Source organism: Mobula birostris, chromosome 26 (genome assembly GCF_030028105.1).
Source record: "Mobula birostris isolate sMobBir1 chromosome 26, sMobBir1.hap1, whole genome shotgun sequence".
In the NCBI taxonomy this organism is placed as follows: domain Eukaryota; kingdom Metazoa; phylum Chordata; class Chondrichthyes; order Myliobatiformes; family Myliobatidae; genus Mobula; species Mobula birostris.
The window spans coordinates 36767851-36790490 of record NC_092395.1 but is presented as its reverse complement, the minus strand read 5'-3'; the positions used below and the strand labels follow the sequence as shown (position 1 = coordinate 36790490).

Here is a 22640-nt window from a genome sequence, read left to right as displayed (position 1 = left end):
AGAAGGCCCCGAGTCCTCGGCTTTACTTGTTGCTCGGTGGCCGGGGCGGGGTCGAAGTGCTCGGCAGAGGATGGTGCTTGGAGAGGCTGTGTCAGAGGGGCTGGTCAGAGGCTCGAAGTTTTTGGATGGACTCGGAGTCGGCTGCGGTTGGGTGCTTCCAATGCATCGGCAAGTTTGCGGCGCTTGGAGGTTCATGGCAGGGAGAGTTTCTTCCTTCTACCGTCTGCGTGAGATGATGGGGCTATCAGGACTTGAGACTTTTTTTTTTACCGTGCCCATGGTCTGCTCTTTATCAAATTATGGTATTGTTTTGCACTGTTGTAACTATATATTATAATTATGTGGTTTTGTCAGTTTTAGTCTTGGTTTGTCCTGTGTTTCTGTGATATCTTTCTGGAAGAACATTGTATCATTTTTTAAATGCATGCATTTCTAAATGACAATAAACGAGGACTGAGTGTCCTCATAATCTAAAACCTAAAGCCTTTTCTATCCACCTTGATTGTTTGCTAGCTTGCTTTTATATTTCATTTTTTCCCTCCTAATGATTCTGAAGGTCTTTAAAAGCTTCCCAGTTCTCTATCTTCCAGTTAATTTTTGCTTTGTTATATTCCCTCTGTTTTGATTTTACATTAGCTTTGACTTCGATAGTCAACCAAGGTTGTACTACTTTGCCATTTGAGTTTTTTTTCTGTTTTTGGAGTATAACTATCCTGCACCTTCCTCATTTTCCAAGAAACTTGAGCCATCGCTGCTCTGCTGTCATCCCTGCCGGCATCTCCTTCCAATTTACTTTGCCCAACTCCTGTCTCATACAATTGTAATTTCCATTACTCCAGTGAAATATTCCTACATCAGACCTTACTTTCTCCCCATCAAGTTTCAAGTTGAACTCAACCATATTGTGATCTCTTTCTCCTGTGGGTTACTTTACCTTAAGTTCCCTAATCGCCTCCGGATTATTACATAACAACTAATCTTGTATAGTTGATAACCCAGTAGGTTTAATGACCAGCTAATCTAAAAAGCTATCTCATAGATATTCAACAAAATCACTCTCTTGAGATCCATTACCAACCTGATTTTCCCAATCTACCTGCATGTTAAAATCTCCCATGACCATCATAACATTGCCCTTCTGACACGTCTTTCCTATTTCCCATTGTAATCTGTGGTCCACATCCCAGCTACTGTTGGGAGGCCTGTATATAACTGCCATCAGGGTCCTTTTACCCTTGCAGTTTCTTAATTCAACCCACAAAGATTCAACATCTTCCGATCCTATGTCTCACCTTTCTAATGATTTGATGCCATTCTTTACCAGCAGAGACGCCCCTCCCCGCATACCTTCCCATCCCTTCGATACAATGTGTAACCTTGAACACTCAGCTCCCAACTATAACCATCCTTCAGCCATGATTCAGTGATGGCCACAACATCATACCTGACAATCTGTAAAAGTGCAACAAGATCATCCACTTTATTTCTTATACTCCATGCATTGTGATTTAGCACTTTGAGTACTGTACTTGCTACCCTTTTTGATTCTCATCTCTAATGCACTTATACTCATCCTACTGGCTGAAATTTTGTCCTGTGATCTGCCTGCCCTTCCTGACCATCTGATGGCACGCTACTTTTGCTTTTTTACCATCTGTCCTATCCAGAGTCCCTTCACTCCAGTTCTCATCCCCCTGTCAAATTAGTTTGAACCCGCCTCAGCAGCTCTAACAAACCTGCCCACGAAAATATTCGACCCCCTCGGGTTCAGGTGCAAGCCACCACTTTTGTACCGGCCATACATCTCCCGGAAGAGATCCCAATGATCCAGGAACCTGAAGCCTTGCCCTCTGCACCAGCTTCTCAGCCATGCATTTTTCTGCCAGACCATCCTGTTTCTATCCTCACTGGCGCGTGGCACAGGTAGCAATCCAGGCACCGCTACCCTGGAGGTCCTGCTTCACGGCTTTCCGCCTCGCTCTCTGGCATTAGTAAAGATGCTTTAGGGATATTGGTTGAAGGTGTTCAAAGGTAGAGATACCCTCCATGTCACAAAATCAGACCATACAGCAGATAACTAGCTGTCCTTTAAGTCCAGATATCTGGGGTTTCAAGCTCCTGTATCTTCTCGCAGAACATAAAAAACAGGAAAGGGAATGGCTGGGGTGGCGGGCATCTTTACTAATGCTACAAGTACAGGTCCTTTGATGGTGTAGGTGGATCTCAGCCTCGCCTGAACCCTTCTGCATGGGGGCCATCAGTTAAGGCTCATTTAAGGCCCAGAACTCTTTTGAAACATAATCAAACACCAAGAATAAAGTAATGTAAAACAAGGCACTATAAACAATATGATGTATGATTTTACATGAAATTGCCTGAGGATATGACACAAAATATTTTATTACTATACAAAATATTTTTATTGTAACTCATGGGTTCCCTCGCCCCCTCCCTCTGGAACACGCCTCCAAACGAGCTGGTTGAATCAGATGCAATTGCTATGCTTCAGAGATATTTAAATGGATATTAGACAGCCCTAATGCAGAAAGTGAGATTAGTGCCAATGGTCAGAAAGGTCAGCATTGACAAAATGAGCTGAACAGTTTGTTTCTGTGCTGTGCAATTCAAGCAACACTCAAACTGCGGTTTTAGCTCACTTGTCTCAGGTATAGGACTTTGAACCCACAACCTGTCGAGTCAGCAGGACTGCCACATACTTAATCCATGGCCACCTGACCTGGGGATCTCTGGAGACGGACTACTGGGAAATGCTTATGTTAGCACTGTTTAGTGGATGTATTATTGAAATGCTTTGAAAATTATAAAGGGAGACATCTGAAGATCAGAGGGAATCGCCACAAAATAACAAAAGCTAATAACCCACTGTCAGTGACCTAGCTGCCGATCCTGGTTTGCAGGTTTAACTGTGTGAGTAAACAGATCCTGAGCTTCCAGCTGTGGTCCCGTGGAGTTCATGGGTCCTTTTCTTTGCAGGAGCCGCTGCGCTTTGATTACTCCCACCTCTGATTCCGAAGTAATGGCCCTAAGTATGGGAGGGGGCTCCAAGAGGCAATTCAGGGAGCTGTTGCAGTCAGGGGTCACATCAGGATGGACCTCCTGTCTCAAATATTACATGGGATGGGAATGTATTGCTCGGGGGACATGCTGACTTCTTCACCAAACTCAGACGTAGCAAAAGTGACAAAGTAAGAACTGTAATGTAAAATAAAGCAGATGTGGGGGTTACTGACAGAACTCTGGGATTTCTCAGAGTATTGGAGACAGAGACTACTTGCCATAAAATTTAATTATTGCAAGGGAGTGGGAGGATATGATCATCTCCGAGGTTATTAGGTTGTAAATCAATGACTAAAATACAATGGGAAAACCATCAGCAGCAGGCAGAAGTCAGATGAAATATCTGCGCCACTCTGAGCAGAGTGAATGTACGGAAGGCAGTTGGTCTGGATGGAATATCTAGCCGTGTGCTCAGAGTCTGTGTAGGGCAGTTGGCCGGGGTCTTCATGGACATTTTTAATCTGTCTCTGGCCCAGGCAGTTGTCCCCATAATCTTCAAGATCACCACCATCGTGCCAGCACCGAAGCATTCCACTGCCATGGGCCTGAATGACTTCTGTCCAGTTGCACTCACCCCCATCATTGCAAAGTGCTTTAAGAGACTGGTTCTATCACATCTGAAATCCTGTCTGCCCACTACCCTGGATCCCCATCAATTTGCCTATCGCACCAACAGGTCAACAGAAGACGCCATCTCCACGGCACTTCACTCTGCCCTGACCCACCTGGGCAGCCCCAACTCTTATGTCAGAATGCTGTTCATTGACTTTAGTTCGGCATTCAATACAGTGATCCCCTCCAAGCTGATCGCCAAACTTCACCAGCTTGGTATCAGTTCAGCCCTTTGCAATTGGACCTTGAACTTTCTGACTAACAGACCCCAATCAGTTAAGTTAGACAACCTCTCCTCCTCCACTCTCACCCTGAATACCAGCGTGCCTCAAGGCTGTGTGCTGAGCCCTCTTCTGTACTTTTTCACCTATGACTGCGTTCCTGTACATGGTTATAACTCCATAATAAAGTTCGCAGACAACACTACGGTGGTTGGCCTGATCAGAGGGGATGACGAGACGGTCTACAGGGACGAGGTCCAGCACCTGGTCACGTGGTGTGCTGACAACAATCTGGCCCTTAACACCCAGAAGATCAAGGAGATCATTGTGGACGTCAGGCATGCCAGGAGTCACACTCACGTCCCCACCTACATCAATGGAACTGTAGTGGAGTGTGTATCAAGCTTCAAATTCCTTGGTGTCCACATTTCCCAGGCTCTCACCTGGTCCCTGAAATCCTCCATCCTGATCAAAAAGGCGCAACAACGCTTTTATTTCCTGTGGAGCATTGAGAAAGCTCACCTCTGTCCCAGGAAACTAACGGACTTTTACCGCTGTACCATTGAGAGCATACTCACCAACTGCATCTCAGTGTGGTATGGCAATTGTCCTGTATCGGACCACAAAGCACTCCAGCGTGTAGTGAAAACTGCCCAGCAGATTATCGGCATCCATTTGCCTACTATTGAGAACATCTACCATAAACGCTGCCTGGGCAGGGTGAAAAGCATTATCAAGGATGCATCTCACCCTAACCATGGACTTTTTACTCTCCTCCCATCCGGTAGGCGCTACAGGAGCCTCCACTCCCGCACCAGCAGGCACAGGAAGAGCTTCTTCCCTGAGGCTGTGACCCGCTAACCTCACATCACAGCGCTAAGCAGTATTGCATCCGTATTGTACTGTCTCAGTGCTTTTATATTTGTTTGCTGTAACACTTACTTTTTATTCGCAGATATTTTGTGAATAACACTATTCCTTGCACTTCTGGTCAGATGCTAACTGCATTTCATTGGCTTTGTATCTGAATTCGGCACAATGACAATAAAGTTGAATCTAATCTAATCTAATCTAATAATAAGGCTCATGATAAAAAAGGTTTGAAGGTGGGGTTAATGAAAAAAAGTCAAAATTGATGCTGAAGAAACTCCTAATAAAATTATGCAGTGTTTAAATCATAAATCTGTATATAAAAATGTGTTCATAATTTTTGTACACAAGTGGAAACCAAGAAGGCTCCCTTCTATATCTGTCAGTTCCTGAATCACATCTTCACAGTTCTAATGTCTTCTGTAAGAACATAATGATCTCAGAGACACTATGATTAAAAAAAAGGTTAATATCTCCTTTTTGACTAAATCCATCTGTTTCCTGTCCTCACTATTTAGTTTCAATGCTTCCCCCACCAAAATTCACCCACATTGTCTACTTTAGTTCTCTTCTCTGGGGACATCTATCACAGGCGCATTCTTTTCAGATGTAAGAATAGAATTCTACAGCTCTTATATCCACCTTTCTATTGTACAGCTTGCACTCTTCGTAATTTATAGTCTTTAATGCGATGGGCAGTTTAGTTGTATTAACATAGAAGACTGAACATAATTTGTGGAACCTAAGACATACAGCAGAGGAACAGAGGAATGATGTCTGTGGTGAACATGATGCCAAATTAATCTTATCTCTTCGGCCTGCACAATTACTGATATCCCATGATTCTCTGCAGGCGCCTAGCTACGATTTCTTAAACACCTCTATTATATTTGCCTCTAGCAACGCATTTCAGGCACCCACCACACTCCATGTATAAAACATACCCCGCACAGCTCTCTTAAATTTATGCCCTCTAGTATTTGACATTTTTACCCTGGGAGAAAAATTCTGGCCGTCTTCCCTCTCAATGTCTCTCACAATTTAACAAACTTCTACAATGCCTCTCCAGATGAACTCAACGCCTTCAATTCCCACTTTGAAAGGGAGAATGTAACTACAGCTGTGACAATCCCTGCTGCACCTGATGAGCCTGTGATCTCTGTCTCACAGGCTGATGTTAGGCTGTCTTTAAAGAGAGTGAACCCTCGCAAGGTGGAAGGTCCCGATGGAGTACCTGGTAAGGTTCTGAAAACCTGGGCCAACCAACTAGCAGGAGTATTCAAAGATATGTTCAACTTCTCACTGCCACGGGCAGAAATTCCCACCTGCTTCAAAAAGGCACCAATTATACCAGTGCCTAAGAAGAATAATGTAAGCTGCTTTAATGTCTATCGCCTGGTAGACATCAACAGTGATGAAATGCTTTGAGAAGTTGGTCATGACTAGACTGAACTCCTGCCTCAGCAATGACCTGCACCCATTGCAATTTGCCTATTGCTACATTAGGCCAACAGCAGATGCTATCTCAGTGGCTCGCCACACGGCCTTAGACCACCTAGACAATACAAACACCTACGTCAGGATGCCATTCATTGACTATAGCTCTGCATTTAATACCATCATTCCCACAAGCCTGATTGAGAAGTTACAGAACCTGGGCCTCTGTACCTCTCTCTGCAATTGGACCCTCGACTTCCTAACTGGAAGACCACAATCTGTGTGGATTGGTGATATCAGCTTCTCATCGCTGACGATCAACACTGGTGCACCTGAGGGGTGTGTGCTTAGTCCACTGCTCTACTCTCTCTATATCCATGACTCTGTGGCTAGGCATAGCTCAAGTACCATCTATAAATTTGCTGATGCAACCATTGTTGGTAGAATCTCAGGTGGTGACAAGAGGGCGTATAGGAGTGAGATATGCCAACTAGTGCAGTGGTGTCGCAGGAACAACCTTGTACTCAACATCAGTAAGACAAAAGAACTGATTGAGGACTTCAGGAAGGGTAAGACAAAGGAACATATACCAATCCTCATTGAGGGATCAGACAGAAGGGGAGAGAGTGAGCAGCTTCAAGTTCCTGGGTGTCAAGATCTCTGAGAACCTAACCTGGTTCCAACATATCGATGCAGTTATAAAGAAGGCAAGACAGCGACTGTACTTCATCAGGAATTTGAAGAGATTTGGTATGTCAACAAATATACTTGAAAACTTCTATAGATGTACCACAGAGTGCATTCTGACAGTCTGCATCATCTGGTATTGGGGGTGGGGTGGGGGGTCTACTACACAGGATTGAAAGAAGCTGGAAAGGGTTGTAAATTTAGTCAGTTCCATCTTGGGTACTAGCTTATAAAGTACCCAGGACATCTTCAAGAAGCAGCGTCTCAGAAAGGCAGCACCCATTATTGAGGACCTCCAGCACCCAGGGCATGCCCTTTTCTCACTGTTACCATCAGGCAGGAGGTACGGCACACACTCAGCGATTCAGGAACAGCTTCTTCCCCTCTGCCATCTGATTCCTAAATGGGCATTGAACTCATGAACACTCTGACTTTTTAAATATATATTATTTCTGGTTTTTGTGCAATTTTTAATGTATTCAATATACATATACTGTAATTGATTTACATTTATTATTATTATCATTTTATTATTTTTTCTTCTTCATCTATATTATGTATTGCATTGAACTGCTGCTACTACGTTAACAAACTTCATGACACATGCCGGCAATAATAAACCTGATTCTCAGCCTCCAATACTCAATATTAAGCTTAGTAAACATTATTAAGTTTATCCAGCCCATCTGTGGAGCTCATGCCCTCTAATCCAGGCAACATCCTGGAAAACCTCTTTTGCATCCTCTCTAAGCCTAGTGAACCTTCGGTAAAATTCATGCAACATCACCCCTACCTCTATATAAAAGGTTAATTATTTGGTATTAAGATAAACAGTTGTGCTGAAGAACCAGATCACAGAATGAACCAGTATATCAGAGAAGATTGAAGGGATAAGCAAGTTCTCAACAATCTTATCAACACTAAAAAAAAATGATTCAGAATCTCATATGAATGCCTTGTTCTGGGCAGTCTTGCATCAAGCGAGGAGTTGTTAACTCAACACTATCCGCAGTCTGACCAGAGTCATCTCGTTAAATCTGCATATCTGTTTCCCAAGCTAATTTAGTGCATTGCTGCCACATGACCAGTTCAATAGAACACTGAGTCAGAATCCACCTCAGCCTCAAAAGAGTCCTATTTTATTGCAATAACAAAAATGTTTGCATAACCCAAAATTAAACATGCTCAGACAACTGATGAGAACTTCACACCTGTGTGTTTATTGTGTGAATTCACAAGTCAACTGACCGGCGAAGCTATTCTGAATAATTTCCAATGATAATAATCCTGAAGTTTTATTAGGAATTGTGTATGGGTTCACATTCCAATTGGCCCATGCTGCACTCAATTACAGCAGCAGAATTGGCTGATGAGGATCATTTGTTTCATTACAATACAGTCAAACTTTGCTCAAGTTAAACAGAATTGGAAGGGCTGTTATGCACGAAATATCATCCTGATTTGCTGCCAAAGGTGTCACAAAGTACAATGGGGCAATTCACTGAAAATATATTTAACCTGCTGGTAAAGCTCACAATAATAAATAAGGAAGCTTGCGTGCACTCATACAAATATTTGACTTGTTTTATTTGAGGATATCATTCACATTGTTTATACCATTATCTAAATATTGTTTATGATATTGGCAGCAGGAATTTTTTCCTCCCATTCTATACTATATGAGGGCAAGTTCACTCACTCAGTCCTCTTGAGAATATCATGACCATATTGCAACCTTAATTCTGGCACTGAGTACTGCTTTGTGTGGGTAAGTGGGGAATTACCTGGTTAGAGGGTTACCAAATCAGGACTGAACTAGATACATACAAACAAGAAAGTATATTTTCCATCACAACCAGGCCTGATCTTCATCTGGTACCCTTTCAGCAACAGTAACTGTGGGCAGTGCTCTGACTGGCTACATCCCCATCTGGTATCGGCGGGCGGGGACCACAAGATGGAAGTAAGTTGCAGAAGTTTGTAAGTTTAGTCAGCTCCATCATGGGTACCAGTCTCCGTAGCATCCAAGACAACTTCATGAAGCGGTGCCTTAGGAAGGTGGCATCCATCATTAAGGACCCTCACCGCCTAGGATATGCCCTCTTCTCATGGTTACTGTCAGGAAGGAGGTACAGAAACCTGAAGGCACACACTCAGCAAATCAGGAACAGCTTCTTCCCCTCCACCATCTGATTCCTAAATGGACATTGAACCCATGAACCCAACCTCACTACTTTTTATTTCTGGTTTTTTTGCACTGCTTATTTTAACTGAACTATTTAAAATATATATATACTTATTGTAATTCAGTTTTTTCCTTTATATTCATTTATCATGTATTTCATTGTACTGCTGCCTTAAAATTAACAAATTTCACAACATATGCCGGCGATATTAAATCTGATTCTGATTCTGAACAGTAAGCGTACAGCAATCAGGACTCAGGGATCTGGATAATATCTTGTTGCTTTCTTCACATGGGGTCCTGAGACCAATTGCAACATCTCAGCTGGAGCCTTGGCCAAGATCAGGCCATGAATCAAACCTGAGACCACACAGTGCCTACAGCAGCTGAGCCATTCCACTGTCCAGTTAAATCACTGGAAGCATGTCAAAGGTCATCTACAAGGTGGATATAAAATATTTACCTGAAAGTTCAGTCACAGAAAGGTCATTGGCCCCTGCTGGGCGCACTTGAAATTGTAGGTAGCTATTTATTTATATCACAGTTCCCTTCAAAGGTTCAGGGAATAAAACATCGGTTTATGCTGCTGACGCACACAACTATATCCATTTACAAAGTACCTCTAATGTAATGAAACATCAAAAACAATTAACAGGAATTGTATGAAGCAATAATTTGATCAAAATTAGGATTGCAGAGAGGATCAGGACATTTGCCAGGGACTTGGTGAAAGTTTTAAGAGTGGGTTACAGGAGGAGTGAGAGATTGAGAGACCCGAGAGCTTCAGGGTGAGGATGTCAGAGCGTAGGAGCGAGGTTGCTGGAAGAAGTGCTGTCAGAGATGCTGGTTTAAAGCTGGAGAATACAACCTGAGGTGACAAAGATCGAGAAAGCGGTAGGGTGTGAGGTTACAGAGATGAGGACAGTGATTGAAAGAGATGTGGGTCAGTATGAGATAACGTAGCTAAATGACTTTAAAATTCAGCTAAAAACAGTGAGTGAGACCTGGAGCAAGTTAATATACGATTTTCCTGAGCACGTGTTTACGTAGAAGGTAGGGGTTTGGTGCAGGTCCATGCTGAGTGAGTTAATCTTGGCTCATGGTGTTACTAATTGGCCTCAGTGGGCCTGAGCTGTGGCGGGGAGAGAACAAGAAGCAGGCTGCATGCTTGCAATTTACATCCAGAGCTGTATGTGGCTGTCTGGGAAGGACATTATTGAGCACATTATAATGAGAGTTACTGCAGGTACCTCAGGGACAGTTTCAACTCAAAGGATAAAAGTATAGGAGAGTTGGGTGGCGGGAGAGGGGGTGAAGGTTAGAATGTCTGGATGTTGGTGAAAAAGGGATGCCCAGTTCTATAGCTAGAACAGGCTGTTGTTGTACAAGCAACGTGCTTTGGAAATTAGACAGATGTTTAATTAAGTTAATGAGACTGCATGCCTGGTATTTTAAGCAGGCTTTTGGATTAAGAGCTGTCGGCAGACAGATGAGAGGTTCTGAAACTACACCACCAACTCTCCACCACTCCTAGGGGCTGACCTTTGAACTCTGTCCCCTAACCCCACTACCTTTCCTTCTCCCACCTTCCCCTCCTCCACTCCAGTCTCTGGCTGTGCAACTTCCCTCTCAGCTTCTCGTGCTTGCTAGCTGCCAGCCAGGAAATAAGTAAAAATAATTTAAATGCTATCCTGCTGTTAAGTTTGGCAGGCCTGTTCTTTGGCCACTAAGTCAAACTCTCACTCTCTCTCTAATAACGACTGCCTTCACTGTTTACTTTAGTTTTTGTTTATTTTGAGATGTAGTGCTGAATGGGCTCTTCTTACTCAATGAGCCACGCCACCCAGTAGCCCGCTTACTTAGACCTAGCTTAATCACAGGGCAATTTACAATGACCAGTTAGCCTGCTAATGTTACATTGTTTCACTGTGGAAGGAAACCAGAGCACCTGGAGGAAAACCCATGTGGTCACAGGGAGAGTGTGCAAACTCGTTACGACAGTCACCATTTTTCTGATTCATTATGGACGTCGGTATCACTGGCAAGGCCAACGTCTGCTATCCAACTTTAATCACCCTTGACAATGTGCTGCGGAGATATCTTCTGGAACCATTGTGCTCTGTGGTGAAAGCGTTTCTCCGTCGCTATTGATTCGGCAGTTCCAGTACTCATCGAGGGGCAGTGCGACTTAGAAAGGAAGCTGCAGGCAGTGGTCTTCTCGCATTCCTGGCTGGTGGATGTCTTTAAGCTTGGAGGTCATAAAAGGAGCGAGTTAAGCAAACAGTTTGTATGCAAGGGACAATGTACCCTATCCAAGACAGCTCCTTCAGTGGAAGATACAATAAGAAGATTATTATTATTATTTTCTTCTATGTTATGCATTGCATTGCTAAGTTAACAAATTTTACGACACATGCTGGTGATAATAAACCTGTTTCTGATTCTGAATAAAAAAAAATACAGGAGCACACTTGATTAGTATCAGTTCCCTGTGGTTGCTCATTAATTACTTATCCTGATTCTCTGCCTGCCAGTACCATAAAGCCATAGAAAGGTACAGCATAGAAACAGGTCCTGTGGCCTATTTAGTCTGCACTGAACCATTTTAACTGCCTACTCCCACTGACCTGCACCCGGACCACAACTCTCCATACTGCTACCATCCATGTACCTACCCAAACTTCTCTTAAACATTGAAATCGGGCTCGTATGCACCACTTTCACTTGCAGCTCGCTCCACGCTCTTGCAACCCCCGAGTGAAGAAGTTTCCCTTCATGTTCCCCTTAAGCTTTTCACTTTTCACCCTTAACCCATGACCTCTTGTTGTAGTCCCACCACTTGGACATGATCACACAATTATTTGATAATCCTGCTCTGTAGTAAAATGCACTAGAACTTCGAAGGGATGGGATGCTGGGATACTAGTGAGCTATCTTGGAATTGGAATTGGAATCGGTTTATTACTGTCGCATGTACTGAGATGCAGCGAAAAGCTTGTCTTGTAAACTGTCCATAAAGACCAAATCATCACACAGTGCATTGAACTAGGATAAGGTATAACAATAAGAGCATGAAGAATAAAGTGTAACAATTATAGAGAAAGAGCAATGCAGCACAAAAATGTCTTTCCAAGTTGAGGTGTGATGTTTTTCTATATTGTGTGAACTTAAACTGCAGATTAAGACAATCATAGGTAGTGCCTTTTCAGCTGGGTAAAAAGAACATTAAATAAGAACTGATGGTTATTGTTTGACTGTGATTCTGATACAACGGTCTCAAGGAATTAATTGCATCAAATGTAACTCACAATATTACAATCTATTGACCAATTACAATTCTTTCCATTATGTACATCAACTATATGCCAGTTCCATCCTGGACCACCATGTGATTTTTCTTTTAAGAACACTTTCTATGTTATATTTCTTTGTAACACCAGTCTATTCCCAACAGCCTTTCTGGCACAGGTCAACAGGGGACAGGGAGGTCAACAGAAACCATACTGCCTATTGTGGGCCTCAGAATTGTTCCCACCCTTTAAACCTACCCAGAACTTGCGTGCATTTAAACAGTTCCTGAATCATTTTTAACATTCCCCATGCTGTCTATTGTAACTTTATTGCTTATGTTTGTAATATATTTGCGTTAGCTGACAAAATTTCATCAGATTTCGAAGGCCCTAAATTTAACGGTGATATATGTACCAATGCTAGCACAAAAACAAAGCTTCACTTCACTGCTCCTCTCCAGAGATCAGGACTTGTTGCTGTTGAGTGAGCACCTCCTCATAGTACATAATGCAAATATAAATTTCAGTGGATGAAAGAGAAACTCTGTCAGTGATGAAAAGATTCCAGTGTATGAATTCAAGGGGTCATTTTTCCAAAGTCATGCAGGGTGGCCCACCCAGGGCACTGAAAGCCCAGTGTGGACAATGAGATAAGGTCGAGTAGTCACCCCGTGGTCTCCTGAAGAATTTAACCCATCAAGCAAAACAGAGGAAAGGAAGGTGTGGCTGTCTGTCTCTTCTGTTATGAATGATTAATTGCTCTTCCCCAGGGCCATTTCTGGAGTGGCAGGTTCTTTCTTTAGGGAGTGTGGACATTTTGTTTCTGCTTTGAGATTTTAAGTTGAATGGATTGGTGCCTTCACATTTCAAGTTGCACTTAAAGCCCCTGTAGTATTTCCTAATTCATGAGACACGTTTTCTAAGAGATCTTCTGTACTTTTTCCCCTCATTTCCTTCAGACAAACGGAGCCTCGACTGAGAGGTACAAAATTAATCAGCTGGGATCTGTGCCTATTTTGACTGAATGACTCTTTTCGGGAAAGAGTATGAAGATTTTGGATGAGAATTGACACTGCTCTGATCTCTCCATCACTTTAATGGAAGAGAACAGTTCAGGAAGATGCTTAAGAATAGTTCAGCCATCGCCTTTAATGCTGTTCCTCAGCATATGTCAGCACTTTGGAAACCGTGTCAAAAATACAAACTATATACACACACTCTCAGCTTCCAGCACTGCAGTTATCTGCAGCATGCTATGCATTTCCCAGTGGACTTGATGATGGATTAATTCTTATAAATATATTTTGTCATCTCTGAAATTTACTATGAATATACTTACAGTCCACTGACCCGGTGCTGAGGGGTCCACTGTCATCAGGGAATGTGGCTTCAGACAGTCCAGCCAATACTGAGAGGATTAGGAAGGTCAATGACTTCATGGCGAGACAGGAAATATAGTCTTCTTCAGAGACGCCTGCAGAAATGGACATAGAAGTCACAGGGTTAGCACAAGTGCCCTGAGTTAGTGACCGGAGCAGTTTATTTAGTAAGGCAGCAGTACAGACACTCTGGCAAAGAAGATTTTAGCAAACGGTATTAACCCTGAGCTGAGACCAAGGCAAGAGAGAGCAAATGTGCTCGACGCCTGCTGATGACTGAAGGTGATAAGTTAATGAACTGTTCTATGATCAAATAGAATACTGAATGGACAACAGAGCTTAAAAAGCCTACAAAAGTCCTTGATCTCAGATTCTTTTAAGTGGTCAATACCAAGTACTCCCTTGCATTTCAATATAAATACAATTTTGATACTCTTCTAAAGGGATAAAGATCAGCAGCCACTGATTGCAAGGGTCGGCTGACAGTGTTAATAATTTCACCCATCTTTCTTGCACTTGACAAAATCACTAAAAAATATTTGGAAAAATTAATCAAATAAAATTTTAAAAAAGAACAAACACTGGGAATACATTTGCTGGTAGTGCCTTGTGCCCCTCACTGTGCTCTGAAAATGTGCCTGTCTCCAGGAGACATGACAGTAGAAATGGAGGAACAAGAGTGTACTCTGTCTAACTATGCCCATGCAGGACCGGGAACTAGCTGCACAGTTGCTAGCATGGGCACACTTGCCTTCTTATGCCATACTGTACATGTGAATACTGTGCAGGCGGTCAGGGTTAAACCCTCAGGCAATAATATTAGGTTCACATTGACTGCCTGATCTCTACGGTGCAAGCTTCCATTATTAACAGAGACCCGGCACCCTAGCCCAGGTCTTTTTTTTAAATTAAACCTTCAGTTTTCTCACTTCTGCCCATAAATTAGTTCAGTGCAGCTATATAGGCACCTAGATCTTCACAGTACCATGTGTGAACCTAAGGTCAATATCCTATAACTCCCCAATGGATACCACCATGGGAGAACCTGTATTACATAGATGTTTCAAAAAACAGCTCATTATCCTGCTTTCAAGGACATATATGGATGAAGATTCCCCGTGCAAATTGAAAATGAAATTGGGCGACTATTTGACCAGATGATTTTTGGATGCAAGTACAGATCACTGTATTGTGCGAAGGAAGATAATCCCAGTTGATAACCTTCCCTTCCCCACCTCAGTTCAACCTAATACCACAACTGCTGCCATCTAAGTAAAGGCCAGAGGCTCACCTTTCTCCTGCACAATGTGATTAAGTGCCTTGGGAGTGATAAAATCAACAGTTGAACTATCAGCGTTACTATCTGCATTACGTGCCAGTGCAAGCAAGTGGCTGAATACCCAGCTAAACCAATGGCCAAAAGTAAAGCACCTTATCTTCAGAGAGCGTTCACTCGGCCTGTGCAGTCACTGGGGAGTTCAAAGTGCTGGTATTGATCTGTTTATTACTGTCACACGTAGGAAAGTGCACCGAAAAGCTTGTCTTGCATACTCCTTACACAGAACAAGTTATCACATTGCAATAGAACAAGGTAAAACAATAACAGCACAGAGTAAAATGTAAAAGCTACAGAGAAAATGCAGTTCAGATAAACAATAAAGGGCAAGATCATAACCCGGTAGATTGTGAGGTTAAGGGAACCATTCAATAGGCTTAAGGCATGATAGAAGCTGTTGTTGAGCCGGGTAGTATATGTTTTTTTGTATTTTCTCCCTGATAGGAGAAAATGTCTGGGATTGGGGGGGGGGGGTCTTTAATTACACTGGCTGCTTTACTGAGGCAGCGAAATGTATAGACATAGATCATTGAGGAGATGCTAGTCTCTGTGGTGTGCTAAGCTGTGTCCAGGGGAACAGTTTGGAGAGTACAACATCCCAAGCATTCACAGTTTGAGGCTAGGCTGAGCAACCAGAACACTCACTTAATACACCAACACCTCAGCAACCCTTTGCATTGTGAATTTTTAATCTGTGGAGAAGCAAAGAACTGATTGGGCTTCGAAAACTCCAACCGTTAAGAAGGAACAGATAATCCAAACTACCGAACATCTTTAAAGAAGAGAGCTAATCCCAAGGGAAGGAAAATCATTCATCCCTTGAAATGTTCCTTTGCTAAATGAATTTCAACACAAGAGTCTGCTTTGAGTAATTGTGTCTTAATGTCACGGGCAGGGAAGGTGTAATGGAGAGACAGCATATTTCCGTTAGACCTAACACCAAAAAAAAAATGCAGAGTTGGAAGTTTGAAATAAAAACTAATTTTGCTGGAAATACTTAGCAGGTCAGGCAGTATCTGTGGAAAGAAAACAGAGCTAACATTTTGGTCAAAAATCCATTGTCTGAGTGCTAAGACGTTTGCTTTTTCATTTCCCAAGTACTTCCCAACTCCTGTACATTATATCGTCCCTACGTGCACTTGGGAATGAGCCTTATTTCGGAAGCTGTAAAAATATTACAGCAGGTACAAAGTTAATCAAAACTTTGCTTGGCAACATTTGGTCTTGGCAATATCAGATTCCTGCCACGACATGGGTCAGTGGCTGATCAGCACTTATTTTGATTGCTACCTGGTGTTCTCTCCTAACGTACTAGTGGAAGGCAAGTTCAATAAGAACAACCACACCAGGCAGGAAGAACAGCCGGGTGATGCAAAGGCTAGCTGATTCTATGTTCCTGGGGAAGAAAACTGAAGAGGTGCACAGAGAGAAAGTGAGAGAAATAACCTGGAAAAAACAGAGAGTTTGAGTTCCTCAGATCAAGCCTAATATTCCTGCTGCACTCAAACAGTGGGATATAGTCAGCTGTTCAAAGGAAACCAGTCTAGCAGAACAAAAACTGAAGGCTTTTTCTTTGTAGAAGATGAGGAGATTAGCATTAGGGATAGCTTCAAACCTGATGAATTATGGAACCCTGCAATTCTCCATGTGTAGTACAAAAAGGCCACAGTGCTCCGAGCTGGTGAGGTGGCTTAAACAGCCAGAGATTCAGTGCCAGTAATCCTTGCTTGAAAATGGCTCATTGGCTGGGGGATGATTGGATTCAGGAGCGAAGGCTCCGATCAGTCTGCCGGTACATGACAAATGACTACATTGGCAAGTTAACAGAGGGTGGCCAGCATTCGTGAAACTATATCTCAGCATGGGCCAATGCGCTTAGGAGATCAGAGGAAGAAATACGACAAGAATAACACGGGGAAACGTATGTTGAAACACTCAGGGTTTGCATTCAAATCTAACGACAGCTATGTAAAATACGCACAGGAAAATAAATTCACTGCTGCTCTTAACTCTTTTCCTGAGAGGTTTATTAATATTCAACAAACCCCCGTGAGAGTTCCAACCAAAGCACTAACATCATCAATGATTTTCCTGTTGCAAATATTTTTGCACCCAATCTTCACCCAGAATTGAAAGCTCTTGCACTTTAGAAGAAATGAGACATCAAAGGGATCTTTATGCAAGTTTAGCTGATCTTGTAATCCCTTCATCGCTTGTTTCCTTTTGCTTCCAATTTTCTCTTTTTTTTTGTTAAACTGCTGATAACCAGCTTTGGAACAGTGTGGTATCAACCCACTGCAGTGCTTGGTCATTCATCAATGTTAAGGGGGGTAGGTTGCAGAGAAGAGGCAAAGCCACGTTCCTCCCTCCACCTACTGTCAACAAAAAAGATGCTACTTGGCTAGAACATAGAACAATACTGCATGAGAACAGGCCCATGGCCCACAATATTGTGCCAACCAATCAGAATCACTTTACTGCCAGTGTATGAAACATACCAGAATTAATTGTATGAGAATACCAGATTGAAATTAGATTAGCAATCAAAATACTCAACTAAATTAATCCCTTCTGTCTACACAATTTCCATATCTTTCCATTTCTTGAACATTCATGTGCCTATCTAAAAGACTCCTGAATGTCTCTATTGTATTTGCCTCCATTTCTATGGCAGGTAGTGCACTCTAGCATCCACCAATTCCTGTGTAAAAAAAACCTTAGCACACACATCTCCTTTGAATTTACCGCATCCCTTCTTAGATATGTGCCCTCTCATATTAAACATTTCAAACTTGGGATATTTGCTGTCTACACTGTCTGTGGTCATCTCGTAAACCTCCACTGGATCTTCCCCCAGAAAAGAACCCAAGTTTGTACAACCTCTCTTATAGCACATGTCCTCTAATTCAGGCAACATACTGGTAAACCTCTTCTGCACCCTCTCCAAAGCTTCTGCACTCTTCCTATAACGGGCTGAAAAGAATTGAATGAAATACTCTAAGTGTAGCCTAACTAGAGTTTTATAAAATTGCAACTCAACTTCCTGACTCTTAAACTCAACAAAGAAAGGTAAGCATGCCATATGTCTTCCTTATCTCCCTATTAAACTGGGCAATCATTTTGAGGGAGCTAAGGACTTGGGCCACAAGATCCCTCTGCACATCAACACTGTTAAGGGTCTTGGTCTTTTGATTCTGCAAAGTTCAACAATTCACATTTGGGTGATCTATATCCCACAGCATCTTTTGCAAGTCTACTACTCTTTCCACAAAACCACTAGTCTTTGTGTCATCTGCAAAGTCTTTACCCCACCCATCCATATTTTCAGCCAGGTTATTTATATATAACGCAAACAGCAGAGGTCCCAGAGCAGCTCCCTGATAACACCACGAGCAACAGATCTTTGGCCAGAATAAGCCCTATCAACCACTACTGGGAAGAAATCAAAATCTTGGCTGCATATTTTCTTTCATTCTTGCAACTCTGAGGCTAACTGGAAAACACATTACTGTTAAGCAGTTAGCTCTGCACAGACAGAGAAACACATCTCCACCACTTTGGCCCACATTTCCTTTAGCTAACTTAAGCCTTCAGCAGATAGAAACTCAAATTTACTCCGTAGGGCATTTTAAGCTTAACACGTGATGGAGCTGAAACAAACACTAATACCACAGTAATGGAGCTGCTCAAATGTCACCACCAGATGTATCAATGTAATAGTAACCTTTAGTCCACAGCTAATGGACTTACTTGACCAATCTACTCTTCTCCTGGGTCTGTAAAAGAGCTTGCATCTCTACCGACATCTTATCCATTTTATGCAGAAGAAAATTATTTTGGGGCACACATGGAAAAGGGTTAACAGCAAAGCCTTTTCTGGTTACTGCTGGTCTGATAGGGAGGCATAACCAAGAGAAATGTTAACTCTGTTTCCTTTCCACGTAAACTGCCTGGTCTGCTGAGTATTTCCAGCACTTTATCTTTTATTTCAGATTTCCAGCAACTACTGTTCTTTTAGCTTTCCATTACTCAGAGTGCAATTTGTGAAAGTTAGGCGATGCTTCCTGTTACAACGGAAGATGAGTCAATTCAAATGAATATCTGAAAAACTACAAATGCCGGAAATCTGAAATAGAAATAGATATTACTGGAAACACTCAGCAGGTCAGTCAGTATCTGTGGAAAGAGAAACAGAATTAATAATGTCTGAGCTTACAACAGTCTGTAGGGTCTCAGACCTGGAGAAATAAATTTGTTTCCCTTTCCCCAGATGCAGCCTGATGTACTGAATGCTTCCAACACCTACTTAAGACATTTTAAGACCAATTTCCAACTGTGCAACTGACAATAAAATGTCTTCAAACTACAATGAAAAAAGTAGCTTAAAGCACTCTGCTGCTACTACAGTTATGTGGTTTGCACAGTGGCCATTTTGTGCACAGTAAGATCGCAGAAACAGCAAATAAGATACGTAATAAATTGACCAAAACATTTTCTTATTTATCTGAAGGAAGTGCTGTTGGCCAGCAAGCCAAGGAAACTTTGTGCTTACTTTTTGGAAGAGCTGAAGGAGCTTTGACATCTAGGTTATGAGGGAACAGACGTACTGGCCTTGGACTGACCGGGCAGTACTTTTGGACAGCCCAGAAGTACATCAGTGAGACCAGACCTCTGAATGACTGATGAACAAAAAAAGAATCAGGCTTGGAGTAGTAACACATATTAAAACAAATAGTGCAGAGAAATAGAGGAAAGCTGAAATGAATAAATGTAAATAAATTGGGAGGCACGACAAGGGAAAACTGATGACAAGAGGTAGAAATGAAACCACATTGTAATATGAAGAATGTCAGTTTTTTTTACCAATTAATAACAAACACAAGAATAAAGCAATTGTTTTTGCTGCATGCTGCATTCTTAAAGAAATACAGAGAAAAATAATTTACTTTCTTCATAAACATGAAAGAACAAAACCAGATAGGCAAGCAACTTTATGTGAAGCCTCAGCTGGCTGCACTCTGAGACTGGTCCTTGTGGAATGCTTTGGTCCGTACTGAGATGGACAGCTGATTGCTGGTTTCTGGACTTTAGGTATGTTTACCGAATCTGGATGGACTGTACCGTTGCACAGAGCCACGACTATGGTGTGCTCCTTCCCCCAGTCAGTTTGCCCACTGCTGCCACAGATACCTGTCTGGAACCCCACAATTCCCAACTGACAACTCCTCAGCTCCCGTGTTTTTCTACTTAAGTGAAGGCTCAGCTGGGAGGACCTGTGAGTTTGCTGAGCATTGATACTGCAGCATCTCCCGAGTGTCCCTGCTGTTCATTCTGAAGTGCCAGAGTACTCCGTGTGAGGTAGCAACAGACACAACTAGCAGAGAAGCCCTTTCAGGTTGCTGGTAACCTTAACAGATGACAATTAGTTAAAGGCACTCATTGCCTCCTGCTAAGCAGAAGCTAGACCAGCATGCAAGGAAAACAACACAAAATACAAACTGTCCCAATTCTTAACAGATCTATAGCACTAACCTCGTCACAGTCAGCAACACAAACAGGGGACAGAGGCACTCCTGAAGGACACATAATGTCCCAGTGGTGAGTAGAACTGTCTGTACTAAGCCTTTCCTGTCATTAATATATGTAGTGCATCTCAAGTAGGGTTTTAGGTTTGCACTGTCTACTAGGTGGCATACCATGATGAATAAAATATAACTTAAAAAAAACACAGCTCCCTACATTGTCTGGCCGCGAAGGCAGTGGAAGCCTTAGCTTTCGTATTAATACACCATCTTATACCGCCAGTCAAAACAAACAGGTTTTGGAGGGGAAAGTGCAATTTTATAACATATATAATTTAGCAATGAGATGGCTAACCAGCTTTAGACAGGAACAGCAGTAAAACTAGGTCTGCTCGAAGTGATCCCAGCCAAAGTCAAGTCAAATTGTTTCACTCAATAATTTAAGGTGGATTGAAATTGCGATGTCTCCTGACATGAATTAAAGGTACAAAGTTCTAACCATGAGCAATCCTGGTGCTTCAATTTGCTCCATCCATAAAGAAGATGCAACATCACCAATGCACGCGAGCTGTACTGTGCTGCTGTTAATAATTTATGACAGTGTGTCAGAATACAGCAGTGAATTAGCATAATTAGAAACTACTGGAGGCTGCCTCTATCACTACACAAAGTCTCAAAACTAGAATAAGGAATTCTAACTATTATACATCACACAATAGAAGAAGAGGAATTTTAACATTTGGCAATTACCTATTTGATAAATGGAGAAAATAAATGAAACCCTAATAATAAATTAATGAATGGAGCCTGTTTGACTGACATTTTCATCTTCCCAGCTCGGTTGGTAACACTTCTTTTTTTCAGAAACATGAAGGATTTAATTGGATTAATGCTACGCAGGTAGGCCTGGTTTTCTCTGACTGAAGCATCACCACATGCAACTTGTCTGGGTTTTCTCCCACAATCTACTACACATAAAAAAAAATTAGCCCAACCATTTGCGGTACATCAAAGCTGGTGAACGAGCTGCTGATATTCAACACCAAGTGCCACAAGGGAATGCTGGGGACTGAGTGAGGTGCAGAGGTGATGCTGAATCACTGTTGGAAAACACACTACACAAAACAGATTCTCTTATCTAATGGTAACTGGATGGAGGGAAGTCTTAAGAAGCTTTATGCTTCATAAGCTTTATTGAAAGCAATAAATATTTCAGGAGTAAGGCGGCAGCATTAAATTCTTCCTATACTGCATAAAATTAATTTCTCAGATTCTTTTGACATAAAATCCCTTGTTTGTATATTCTATATTTTGCCTTTGCATTTTGCCTTGACAAACAATGAACAGGACAATGTATCAAGAGTGCATTTATACGAAAAATGTATTCCTTAATTTTATGCTGTATATTATTGCTAGGAAACCGAAAGATTTAACAAGACTGTAACACAATTGAAGGGTTTCACATGACGCCAGAACAATGAACCATTTAGCATGGCCTACAGTTTAGAGTATGCAGGAACCTTTGTTTGTCTGTGCCTGACTATTGCACTGGAAAGCCTACAAACAGCAGAGAGCCCCATTTTGTATTGTTCAGCAGTTTATTTCCATTCTAGGTAAGCTGACTGCTAGCCCATTTGCAGTCACTACACAAGGGTGAGCTTTAGCTATTAATGGAAGAGTCCCCACTTGATTTTCCTTCCCACCCTAATTTTCAAATGCTGACTGCACTTTCATCAGGAAAAAAAGAAAAACATATTTCTAGTAGTTGAAGATTCCTTCCTGAAGATTCTGCTCCTGCTAACCCTCATGGCTGGCAGTATTGTAGTGTCTGTCTACCTCAGAAACAGCTTCCACTGAACACAATGACCAAAACCTGGAACAGTAAGTCTTTACGTTAATGCGTTCTAACTCTCACATACAGACAGATGGACCTGGACTTGGCTTCCAAGCTACTCATTAACCCGGGCAGAATTAATTGGAAAATCAAAGTTAAAACTTCCCAAGTAATTTATTATTATTTTTT

General features: G+C 42.1%; 1 protein-coding gene across 4 annotated transcripts in view; it reads right to left on the bottom strand.

Annotated features, from left to right (window-relative positions):
- The window catches only part of sema6bb (sema domain, transmembrane domain (TM), and cytoplasmic domain, (semaphorin) 6Bb), a 567817-nt gene that overhangs the window by 301040 nt on the left and 244137 nt on the right, over positions 1-22640 (bottom strand). For all 4 annotated transcript variants that reach the window (XM_072244024.1, XM_072244022.1, XM_072244025.1 and 1 more), the window contains one exon: positions 13720-13854. In XM_072244024.1, coding sequence (XP_072100125.1) covers positions 13720-13819 — 100 coding nt within the window. In that variant the 5' untranslated portion in view covers positions 13820-13854. The remainder of the gene's footprint in view (positions 1-13719; positions 13855-22640) is intronic.